We start from the raw sequence: 12,922 nt of genomic DNA, 5'->3' as shown, positions 1-12,922 counted from the left end.
TGTTACCTACATAAGTTATTTGCTCTTTTATTTTTTTTGCCTCCACGGTTATGGTTATTGCAGGGGCTCAGTGCCTGCACCACGAATCCACCACTCCTGGAGGCCCCTTTTGTTGCCCTTGTTGTAGCCTTGTTGTAGTTAACATTGTTATTGTTGATGTCGTTCATTGTTGGATAGGACAGAGAGAAACAAAGGACAGGAAGACCACGGGGGGGGGGGGGGGGGGGGGAAGAACAGGAAACTGCGGACCTGCTTTACTGCCTGTGAAGCGACTCCCCTGCAGGTGGGGATCCTTCTGCCAGTCCTTGTGCTTTGTGCACGTGCGCTTAACTTGCTGTGCTACTGCCCGACCCCCTTATTTGCTCTTAATTAAAACAAATATTATCTTTATTACTGGGTAGCGATAGCCAGAATTGAGAGGAAGGGGGTGATAGAGAGGGAGGGAGACAGGCACCTGCAGCCCTACTTCACCACTTGCAGAGCTTTCCCCCTGAGGGCTCGAACCCCGGTCCTTGTACATTCTAACATGTGTCCAACCAGGTGCACCACCACCTAGCCCCATTTTTTTTTTTTTTTTAATCAGTATTGCTCAGCTTTGGTTTATGGTGGTGCAGGGGAAACCTGGGACTTTGGAGCCTCAGGCATGAGAGTCTCTTTGCATAACCATTATGCTGTCAGTCTACAACTTTTTCACTCTTTGTATTTGTGATAGTTGTTAATTTTAGAGAATGTGAAAGAAACCATAGTCCAAAGCTTCCTTCAATGCAGTGAAAGCCAGACTTGAACCTGGGTCCTGCACATGGAGAGATTTTACTTATTCATGTATTTATTGCTGTTTTGGGGCTGGGGATTGAACCTAGGAACTCACACATGCAAAACATGTGCTTATCATCAAGCTAAAGACATTGGAGATTTGTGTGGCTTCATATATAACAAGAGCCTATATCTCTTAAGATGTTGAAGTAAGAGGTGTCATATCAGCACCAGTCTGTACTACCCATTTCTGGGTTACAGAATAAAAAAAAGATAAGATACCTGCAGACCTGCTTCACTACTAGTGAAGAGACCCTGTTGCAGTTGGGGAGGGAAGGGCTCAAACTGGGTTCTTTGCACATGGAACTATGTTAGCTTAACCACTTAACCGACCCAAAACCTTTGTATTTTATTGAATGTAAATTTAAAAATGCCTAGACAATGACTGACCACTCAGACCCCAGCAACTTCCGGACCTTTAACTCTGGTTTCATCTTTCTCTTTGTTTGTGGTCCTTAGGAATTCACACACGTTTTTTTGGAGTGCACTCTTGCAGTTTAAAGGATTTTAAAAGGATTGGCAGCCTAGGGAGACAGCATAATGGTTATGCAAAAGATTTTCAGCCCTGAGGCTCAAGTCCCAAATTCAATCCTCAACACCACAGTTTACCAAAATTGAGCAGTAGTCTGATCTTTCTCTTTTTCTGTCATTAAAAAAAAAACAATAATTCCTACAAGCAGTATAGAAGGATTCCCTTTTCTACATAGTCTTAGCAATATCTGTTGTTACTGTAATTTCTAATGTATACTTTTTCTTTTATTTATCTTTTGTTTTTGCCTCCAGGGTTATCATTGGGTCTCAGTGCCATCACTACTAATCCACCACTCCTAGTGGCCATCTCTTCTTTCTTCTTTTCCTTCCTTCCTTCCTTCCTTTCTTTTTTAAGATTTTATTTTTAATGAGAAAGATAGGAGGAGAGAGAGAAAGAACCAGACATCACTCTAGTGCATGTGCTCCCAGGGATCAAACTCAGGACCTCATGTTTGAGAGTCCTATGCTTTATCTACTGCACCACCTCCTGGACCACTCTTCTTTTTTGATAGGACAGAGAAAAACTGAGAGGGGTGGGGGAAATAGTGAAAGAGAGAGACTCCTTTCCTGCTTGTGAAGCATTCCCCCATGCAGGTGTGTGTGTGTGTGTGGGGGGTGCTCAGACCCAGATCCTTGTGCAGGTCCTTATGCGGAGTACTGTGTGCGCTTACCCAGAGCGCCATGCCTACCCCCTGTAATGTGTGATATTATCATAGTTGTAAAGTGGTATCTTACTGTTTTTATTTGAATTTCTCTGACAAGTCAATGACTTGGAACACTTTTTTCTTACCTTTTGCCCTTTTGGATCTCTATGCTGAAGATTCTGTTCATAGCCTCTCCACTTTTTGGATGGGATTTTTTTTTTTAACTGATTTTAGTGTGTTCTCTATAGATTTTTTTCCCCATTCTCTACAGATTTTGGGTACTAGCCCTTTGATATACAGCATGTAAAGATCTCCCACTCTGCAGGGTGTCTCAGTTTTAGTCAAGGTTTCTTTTGCTGTGCAGACTTTTCTTTTTTTTTTTTTTTAATTTCTTTATTGGGGAATTAATATTTTACATTCAACAGTAAATACAATAGTTTGTACATGCATAACATCCCCCAGTTTCCCATATAACAATACAACCCCCATTAGGTCCTCTGTCATCCTTCCTGGACCGGTATTCTCCCCAACCACCCACCCCAGAGTCTTACTTTGGTGCGATACGCCAATTCCATTTCAGGTTCTACTTGTGTTTTCTTTTCTGATCTTGTTTTTCAACTTCTGCCTGAGAGGCTGTGCAGGCTTTTCAGCTTGATGTAATCCCATTGGTTTGTTTTTGTTTTCCATGGGGTAAGTGCTGGTAAACTCTGGGTAATTGTGAGAATATAGCTCAGCAGTACACTGGGGGATTTTTTAGGCCAAATAATATTTAAAATGTGGTTAATCAAATAGCTAGTCGCTATTAATGGTTATATGATGTTTTTAATTTGGAGAATCACCATTTTCCAGAACTTCCTTGTGTTGCGGAGATTCTGGAGGAGCAATCTGACATATTGTGAGAACTATGCAAAAAGGATTTCATAGTCATATATTGTTGTAGAAATACAGTTATATACTGATGTGTAAAAGTCTTTATACAGCTTTGAAATATTCTATGGTTAAGAAATTTTTAACCATTTCCCAAATGCTGTGGGATGCTTTACAGGACATTGCAAGGAAAAAGAAAAAGTTACACCATGACTTTTCTGTCAACCCAGTAGTTTGAGAAACAATGTAATGGAGTCAAACTGCAGTGCACTATTTTATATTTGCTTCAAATTCATTGTATACAGTGTCTAGTAGTGTCCTTATGAATTTCTATTATTTTTATCAACAGGAAATTGTGGAGATATAAATTTAGTGCGTCTGGGTCCAGAAAAGTCTATTAATAATGAGGTCCTAAGGTTCAGTTTGGATAGCCAAGTTAACCACAGAATGAGTAAGTGTTGAATAAGGTATACACTGATGGTATTTCTGTTTTGTTCTCTGTGATACAAAGTTATTGACATTAAAGGTAAATTGTAGATCCTTGAATCTAGTTGCAAAAACTAGTTTTTTTCTTAACATGTATGCATGTGTGTGTTAAAATTAGTACTTCTTTCTTTTTTAGAAAAAGATTTACCTTCTCATATTCAGGAGATGCATAGAAGAAAGGAAATTCTAGATCATCAACTAGATGAACTTTCCCGCAAACGTGCTTTATGCCGAGGTGGAAGAGAAATACAGGTATCTAAACATTTCTTGATTAATGTTTTGTGATAATTAATTGCATAATCTAGTTGATAAATATGTGATGGCATTTTTTTCATTGTAGAATATCATATTTTGTTTTGGAAAAGCACAGGATAGTTTATTTTTTAACCAGAGCACTGCTCAGCTCTGGTTTATGGTAGTGCAGGGGATTGAACCTGAAATTTTGGAGCCACAGGAATCGGGAAAGTTTATTAAATTTTGTGGAGTTATTTGTTCTTTGTTTCAACTGCTGAACTTTGCTGTTGTATTGCCAACAGCCATAGATGGATAGAATGAGGCTATGTTCCAAGAGAACTTTATGTACAAAAATAGTGAGTTGATTTGTTTCTGGAGAACTGGCCCTGAGTCCAAGCGGAGGCCTAAGAGCCTGTTCATGGATGTCACTTTGAAAGAATCAAAATGATTCTGATCAGGTATACAAAGTATAAATTTTTATTTCAAAGGAATGAGGTAGAAGGTGTGCAAAAAACCTCTCCTACTGCTTCCTCAGTGCTGCCTTAAAGCTGTCCCCACACATAGAGGAAGCAAGTAACAGAAACAAAACAAAGGATCATAGTCTCTGTCCCAGCTAACTAGGCTCAGGCTGTCTCTTCCTTAGAGCTCCCCCAAATTGACTTGTAAACTGTAGCTTGCTGATACCTACCTTATATTAAAGATATACTAAATTCATTAATTAGCCTTTAATGCAAGTTAAAAACCTTGTTAAAGTTAGATCATAAAAAATGAAAGGAAGGGGGGAGTCGGGCGGTAGCTCAGCGGGTTAAGCTCAGGTGGCGCCAAACTCAAGGACTGGCAAAAGGATCCAGGTTTGAGCCCCCGGCTCCCCACCTGCAGGGGAGTCGCTTGACAGGCGGTGAAGCAGGTCTGCAGGTGTCTATCTTTCTCTCCTCCTCTCTGTCTTCCCCTCCTCTCTCCATTTCTCTCTGCCCTATCCAACAACAATGACATCGATAATAACTACAACAATAAAACAACAAGGGCAACAAAAGGGGAATAAATAAATAAATAAAATTTAAAAAAAATGAAAGGAAGGAAGGAAGGAATGGAAAGTTCACTGACTCATATATCTGGAAAACTGTGAGTGCATTGATAATTAGCCTGCCTGAACCAGTGATTCAAATAGGTTGACTTCTCTGCCCCTTGATTTTTTTTCTGTGTCTGAGTTTCATCTGAGTATTTCTGGGTTCTCTCACCCCAGCTTAGAAAACCTATAGGGAGAGAGGGGTTCTCTCTCATTATCTATATATCAATTTGAAGGAATTCTCACTAGTCACTAAGTGTACAAGCAGGTATAACCCCTATTTAAAAATTTTCTTAACTTGATTATTTTTTGAGAGGACAGAGAAAAATTGAGGGGGGAGGGAGGGAGGGAGAGAGAGAGAGAGACAGAGAGAGAGAGAGAACTAGCACTGTTTCACTACTTGTGAAGCTCCCCCCCCCCCCCCCCCCCCGTATATGAGGGCCAGAGGCTTGAACCTAGGACCTTGCTTATGGTAATGTGCACTCAGCCAGGTGTGCTACCACCTGTCCATTTTATTTTATTTATTTATTTTATTTTATTTATTCCCTTTTGTTGCCCTTGTTGTTTTATTGTTGTAGTTACTATTGTTGTTGTCGTCGTTGTTGGATAGGACAGAGAGAAATGGAGAGAGGAGGGGAAGACAGGGAGGAGGAGAGAAAGATAGACACCTGCAGACCTGCTTCACCGCCTGTGAAGTGACTCCCCTGCAGGTGGGGAGCCAGGGTTCGAACCGGGATCCTTATGCCGATCCTTGTGCTTTGCGCCACCTGCGCTTAACCCGCTGCGCTACAGCCCGACTCCCCACCTGTCCATTTTAATCCCCTTTTTTTTATTAATCCCCATTTTTAAGTGAATAAGTGCCATGACTTACCAGGCCTGCAGTATATGCTTATCACTAAGCAAGAGGAATGATTATGGTGTGACTGATAACCTCACTTGAACCATCTAGAAATTAGGGAAATGTACTGAGTGAAAAAGAGAGGCTAATGATCACAAGGGCTTGTGACTCTGGGCTACTGAGTGAAACGTGTTGGTAGGAAGAAACGGGTTCCTAGAAGGTCTCTGCAGGCTGCACAACCAAATTAAATACAGAGGCAACAGTTCTGTGGAGCGGCCTCACTAAAATGATCTTGGCACTCAGAGATACAGTGCCAGAATTTTAACCTAGAAGGAGGAAGCAAGATGGCAAAATGCAAGATTACCCTTGTAAATTGTGAAGTAATTCATTAGGAAGCATTTTAAAATGTTTAGTTTTAGGAAGTGGTGCTGTGAGTAGGGCACTGAACTTGGAAGTATGAGGTCCTGAGTACAGTCTCCGCGCCCCCTATGCCAGAGTGATGCTCTGGTTCCTTTCCTCTATCTTACATTGATAAATAAAATATTTGAAATCAAGTAAAATTGTTTCATTTTAATATTGTCATTTGGTTTTTTTTTTCCAGAGGCAAGAATTAGATGAAAAAATTGCCAAAGTTTCAAAAGAAAGGCAGGAACTTGCTTCTAAAATTAAAGAGGTAAGTAAATCATCCACTTGTAGTTTTTTCTGTCATTTAATTTTCTTTTCATTTAATTATTTTTTAATTTATAAAATGGAAATATTGACAAGACCATAGGATAAAAGAGGTAAAATATGGGGTGGGGGTAGATAGCATAAGGATTATGCATAGAGATTTATGCCTGAGGTTCCAAAGCCCCAGTTTCAATCCCCTGTACCACCATAAGCCAGAGCTTAGCAGTACTCTGGTTCAAAAAAAAAAAAAAAAAAAAAGTACAGTTCCCACCACCAGAGTTCTGTATCTCCGAAAGCTTTGAAAACTTTCCTATTCTTTATCTCTGGGAGTATGGACCCAGGATGATTTATGGGGTGCAGAAGGTGGAAGGTCTGGCTTCTATAATTGCTTCCCCGCTGAACATGGGCGTTGATAGGTCAATCCATACTCCCAGCCTGTCTCTTTCCCTAGTGGGACAGGGGTATGGGGAGGCGGGGGTCCAGGTCATCTTCCCAGGGAAGTTCAGGCTGGCATCATGGTAGCATCTGGAACCAAGTGGCTGAAAAAGAGTTAAGATATAAAGCAGAACAAATCATTGACTAATCCTGAACCTAAAGGCAAGAATATTGTAGATGAAGATTTGGGGTCTCCATTTGGCAAAAGCTAGTAGCTCTCTTTTAGGTATATTCCAAGGGGCCCATGACTTTACTAGTTTTTGCCTGAGCCTGATAGCTAATTTGCAAGTAGACCCAAGTTATTGTCTGGGGAGATGGTGTCATAGTTGGAATTTTATTTAATTTTTTAATTACTAATTCATGAGAGAAAGAGAGCTAGAGAAAACAAGAAAACCAGAGCATTCTTTTAGCACTTGTGATACTGGGGATTGAAATCAGTACTTTGTTTTGTGTTTTGAGTCCAATTCTTCATCCACTGCACCACCTCCTGAGCTGCTTTCCACTCCCCTTACACCCTCTTTGTTATGGAATTTTCGTTTTATTTTTATAGTACTGGACCTCCCTCCTACCTCACATGTAGTCATACTTCTGGAGCCACCAAACGTGATAAGCCTTCTGCTTTACTATATGAGCTACTTCCTGACTTGTTCCTAATGTTTTCTAGATCTCGGGTTCCCCTTAAGACTTACTACTCTTTTGTCCCAAAGTAAAAGATTGCTGTTTTATAGTAAAAATAAACTTGTTGTAGCTAAGAATTAATATGTAGCTGAATTTGGATTAACTTTTATTTGTTCTCTTAGGTTCAAGGACGCCCACAGAAAACACAGAGTATCATCATCTTAGAGTCCCATGTCATCTGCTGTACTTTGAGCACAAGCGGTGGTTTACTGCTTGAGTCTGCTTTTCGTGGCCAAGGGGGTGTCCCCTTTAGTTGTGTGATTGTTGATGAGGTCAGTAAGCAGCGGGTCATACATCCTTGACTAGAAATGTCAGGACTAAGTCCTAGGTAGATTGCAGTTGCCGAGATGTTGGCAGATGGCCTTTCTGCACCTGTTTTTACTTGTCATTACATGCATATTCTGTTATGTTGAAATATGCTACTAATGACCCACCGGGGTTAAAATTGCCTTTCCTGTATTTGGATTGCAGCTTTAAGGATGCCTGATTTTCCTTACAAATTCCACGAATTACCTACTTACTGCTTGGGCTTCTGAAGCAGTTTTAATGTAACTTTGAATAGCTCTGAGCCACAGTATTTCCAGCTAATAATCTTTATTATTTTATTCTCTGGACAAAAATTTGTTGGGTCCATGCTCTTTATCTCAGGTCCGGAAGACAAAAAGAGATGGAAAGTGAGATAGAATTGATTCGGGAGAGTCAAGATCCAGTATTCTCCAAGATGAAAGAAAAACTGACAGTGTTCAAATAATTGAAGGAAGTGACCCTGAAGAGAAACTTGAGTCTCTTCAGACACTTGGAAATTGGTTACAGATATATAGTTCCTTCAGTCATGTGCTCATCAAAAACAAAGAAAGCAGACCTGGGGCCTTATATATTATTTTAGCTAAATGTTTACAGTGTTGCTTATCTTGTTTTCTAACCAGGGAATTACTTATTTTTGCTGTATGAAGGAAAAAAATGTGACACTTTTTTTTTTTTTGAATATTTAGAACTTGTAAGACTTTGGTAAATTGTGTTTTGGAACTTTTCTTAAAATAACATTTATTTGCTAGAGATAAATCAAGAGGGAAGGGGGAGATAAGAGATACCTACAGCACTGCTTCATTGCTTGTGAAGCTTATCCCCTGCAAGTGGGGACTGGGGGCTTTAATCCAGATCTTGTGCATTGTAATATGTGTGCTCAACCAGGTGTACCCTTCCTGTGTTTTGGATATTGTGAAAAAAGTAAAGGAAATGAAGGCTATTTTTCTGTGCTGTGCTTTCTTCCCAAGGCTGGGCAGTCCTGTGAAGTAGAGACTCTTACTCCACTCATCCATCGGTGCAACAAACTTGTCCTTGTAGGAGACCCTAAACAGCTCCCTCCTACAGTCATTTCTATGGTGAGTTATTATTATTCATACTATTTTTACATAAAGGGACTTTTTTGATGGAGAAAGAGGTCTTTTAAAAAATATATATTTTTAATTTTTTATTATCTCTGTTGGATAGAGACATTTAGAAATCAAGAGGGAAGGGGGTGATAGAGAGGGAGGCAGACACCTGCAGCACTGCTTGACCACTCGTGAAGTTTCCCCCCTGCAGGTGGGGACCAGGTGCTCAAACCCAGGTCCTTGCGCACTGTAATATGTGTGCTCAACCAGGTGCACCACCGCCCGGCCCTAAGAATATTTTTTATTAGACAAAGAACCAACCAGAACAGGCATATATCATGCCAGGGATAGACTTCTGGATTTCATGCTTGAAATCCACCACTTGAGATACTGGAGGGGCTTGGGACAGGGTGTTTTCCTTCAATCATTTCTTATTTGGTGCGGGAAAGTAGGGAGAACTTGAACAGGGAGAATCAGTTAGTCTTAATAGAAGCCTTAAAATGCATCTTTCCCCTACATTGTGTGTTTTTTACATGTGTGACAGGAACAGTGTAATTGTCAAGGATAAGATAAGATTAGAAAAATGAGATTCCATGTGCGTCAGATTTTTCCTTGGCGAAGGGTAGTGTTGCTATGTTAAGGGGCTGTACCTCATATATTATAATAACAAACAACAAGGAAAAGAATCCCAAACTCCCAAGTTTGTATTTTAACATGTACAAATTTGAGGAAAGCGTTATGATGGGAGATTATTTTCAGGGTATCTATACAACTGTAGGAGGCTTCATCCTACAGTGCAAACAAATGTTTATGTTCCTCTCATCCTCTGCAAGTAAAGGTGACAAAGGAAGTTGGAAGTTAAAGCACCTGTGTTATGATCCACTTCGCTTTATTCAGATCTTCCTATAGTGGCTTTTCGAAATGCACATCAAAATTAGACAACATAGCTATTTTAGTTTGAAATGGGCTATAAAATAGTTTTGTAATTTATAGTACATTATTTGTCCAAATAGAGAATACTGGCTCCACGAACAGTCCCAGACACAAGGTCATTTCAGAACTGTCCAGTTATTCATGGGTGAATATATGAGAGCAGACTCCAGAAAAAAAATTTAAGATTTGTATTGGATTTTTCTGCTTCTTTCAGGTCATGTGACCTCTGACAGCATTAGGTTATCTTCAGTTGTGGTCATTTACAAGTTCACACATCTGTCATAAACAGCGTTTGGGTTTTCTTTTCTTTTTTTTTTTCCTCCAGGGTTATTGCTGGGCTCGGTGCCTGCACCATGAATCCACCACTCCTGGAGGCCATTTTTCCCCCCTTTTGTTGCCCTAGTTGTTGCAGCCTCATTGCGGTTATTATTGCCATTGTTGACGTTGCTTTGTTGTTGGATAGGACAGAGAGAAATGGAGAGAGGAGGGGAAGACAGAGAGGGGGAGAGAAAGATAGACACCTGCAGACCTGCTTCACCGCCCGTGAAGCGAATCCACTGCAGGTGGGGAGCTGGGGGCTTGAACCGGGATCCTTACGCTGGTTCCTGCGCTTTGCCTTTGCGTCACGTGCGCTTAACCCACTGTGCCACCGCCCGACCCCCGGGTTTTCTAGATGAAGGGAATATCAACTTTTATAGTTAAGGTCTATGGCATTTTTATTTTAAAGATTTTTATAATATTTATTTCCTTTTTGTTGCCCTCCCCCCCCCTTTTTTTTTTGTTGTTGGATAGAATGGAGAGAGGAGGGAAAGATAGACACCTGCAGACCTGCTTCACCGCCTGTGAAGCGACTCCCCTGCAGGTGGGGAACCAGACTCGAACCGGGATCCTTACACTGGTCCTTGTACTTAGTGCCACGGGCACTTAACCTGCTGTGCTGCCGCCTGACTCCCAGCTCTATATCTTTTTTTTTTTTTTAATTTTTATTTATGAAAAGGAAACATTGACAAAACCATAGGATAAGAGGGGTACAACTTCACATAATTCCTACCATCAGAACTCCGTATCCTATCCCCTCCCCTGATAGCTTTCCTATTCTTTAATCCTCTGGGAGTATGGACCCAAGGTCATTGTGGGATGCAGAAGGTGGAAGGTCTGGCTTTTGTAATTGCTTCCCTACTGAACATGGGCATTGACAGGTCGATCCATACTCCCAGCCTGCCTCTCTCTTTCCTTAGTAGGGTGGGGCTCTGGGGAAGCGGAGCTCCAGGACACATTGGAGGGGTTGTCTGTCCAGGGCAGTCTGGTTGACATCATGCTGGCATCTGGAACCTGGAGGTTGAAAAGAGAGTTAACATACAAAGCCAAGCAAATTACTGACTACTCTATGGCTTCTTTATTTCTTTATTTATTCCCTTTTGTTGCCCTTGTTTTATTGTTGTAGTTATTGTTGTTATTGATGTCATTGTTGGACAGAGAGAAATGGAGAGAGGAGGGAAGGACAGAGGGGGAGAGACAGATAGACACCTGCAGACCTGCTTCACCACTGGTGAAATGACTCCCTTGCAGGTGGGGACCCGGGGGCTCAAACCAGGATCCGTACACCAGTCCTTGTGCTTTGCGCCACGTGCGCTTAACCTGCTGCACTGCCGCCCGACTCCCACTCTATGGCTTTTTAAGGCCTGCAGAGAGAAATATCTTCCTTGCCTCTTACGGTTTTGGTAATCTGAAGTGACCTTACCCTTGCCAAGTACATATGATAGCTCAGTTGTTTTGTAATAATGAGAAAAGCATTAATGACACCTTGGAAATTGTTGCCTTATTTTTCCCCTTTCAGAAAGCACAGGAGTATGGGTATGATCAGTCGATGATGGCTCGCTTCTGCAAGCTTCTGGAAGAGAGTGTGGAGCACAACATGATCAGCAGACTGCCTATCTTACAGCTGACCATTCAGTACCGGATGCATCCTGACATATGCCTCTTCCCTTCTAATTACATTTATAATAGAAACTTGAAAACAAATAGGTGAGTTCCATTCAGTGGTTTTTAGTTTTTTTATAGATGTACCTTCATAGGTTGGATAAACTTCACTGTGTTCTTAAAATTACTGTCATATTTAGCACAAATTGAAGGTTGAGTAATTCTTTGTTTATAAAAGTTGTGTTGATTGCAGCAAATGTAGATACATAGAAAAGGGGTAAATAACATATTAATACTACCCAGAAATAATCACTGGTAACATTTTTGTTACATCTTTATGTGGTCCATATAATTTCTCCTTTTTAAATATTTATTTACTGGATAGAGACAAATTGAGAAGGGGAAGATAAGAGAGACATCTGCAGTACTGCTTCACTGCTTGTGAAGCTTCTCCCTGCAGGTAGAGACACGGGGCTTGAACCTGGCTCCTTATACATTATAACATATATGTTCTACCAGGTATGCCATCACCCAGGACTGGTGCATATACTTTGCTATATTTTTCCCCTCTATTTCTCCCGTTTCCTTCCTTCCTTTCCTCCTCTCATTATTATTTTCTACTAGGGTTTTATCACTGGGACTTGGTGCCAGCACTGCAAATCTAGTGCTTCTGGCAACCATCTCCCCCCCCCTTTTTTCTTTTCAGTAGGACAGAGAGAAATTGAGAGGGGAGGGGAAGATAGAGAGGGAGAAAGAAAGATACCTGCAGACCTGCTTCACCGCTCATGAAGTGTCCCCATTGTAAATGGGGAGTAGGGGCTTAAACTTGGGTCCTTGTGTGGATGGGTCCTTGTGTATAGTACTGTGTGCACTTAACAGGTATGCTACTGGAGCTCCAGTGGCACAATCAGCACGCCGTACTTACACAACAGGTATGCTACCACCTGCCCCCCCTTTTAAGAAAAGATACATTCGTCATAGTTCTTTTTTTTATATTTATTTTCTTTAAAAATTTTTTAGATTTATTTATTCCCTTTTGTTGTCCTTGGTGTTTTATTGTTGTAGCTATTATTGATGTCGTTGTTGTTGGATAGGACAGAGAGAAATGGAGAGAGGGGAAGACAGAAGGGAAGAGAAAGATAGACACCTGCAGACCTGCTTCACCGCCTGTGAAGCGACTCCCTTGCAGGTGGAGAGCTGGGGGCTCAAACCTGGATCCTTACGCAGGTCCTTGTGCTTTGCACCACATGCACTTAACCTGCTGTGCTACCGCCCGACTCCCTCTTCATAGTATTCTATGGCTTGCTTATTTAGTTTACTTATAGTTAACTTCCCAGTTGTATTTTAATTACAAAAATCTGTCCCCTAGCATTAGAATAATAATAAAATCCATTTTGTACCTTAAAAAGACTTATTTTTGAATTTTTATTTTATG

The 12,922-nt window shown here is 40.9% G+C and overlaps 1 protein-coding gene across 1 annotated transcript in view; it reads left to right on the top strand.

The window, feature by feature from the left end:
- The window catches only part of SETX (senataxin), a 73,638-nt gene that overhangs the window by 48,387 nt on the left and 12,329 nt on the right, over positions 1-12,922 (top strand). Inside the window, exons 15-20 of the mRNA XM_060200442.1 lie at positions 3,205-3,306; positions 3,478-3,593; positions 6,081-6,152; positions 7,384-7,533; positions 8,536-8,643; positions 11,405-11,592. Of these exons, the coding sequence (XP_060056425.1) occupies positions 3,205-3,306; positions 3,478-3,593; positions 6,081-6,152; positions 7,384-7,533; positions 8,536-8,643; positions 11,405-11,592 (736 nt within the window). The remainder of the gene's footprint in view (positions 1-3,204; positions 3,307-3,477; positions 3,594-6,080; positions 6,153-7,383; positions 7,534-8,535; positions 8,644-11,404; positions 11,593-12,922) is intronic.

Source organism: Erinaceus europaeus, chromosome 10, assembly GCF_950295315.1.
Source record: "Erinaceus europaeus chromosome 10, mEriEur2.1, whole genome shotgun sequence".
Classification (NCBI taxonomy): domain Eukaryota; kingdom Metazoa; phylum Chordata; class Mammalia; order Eulipotyphla; family Erinaceidae; genus Erinaceus; species Erinaceus europaeus.
Note: the sequence above shows the minus strand (reverse complement) of the source record. Positions and strands in the feature narration are given on the sequence as shown.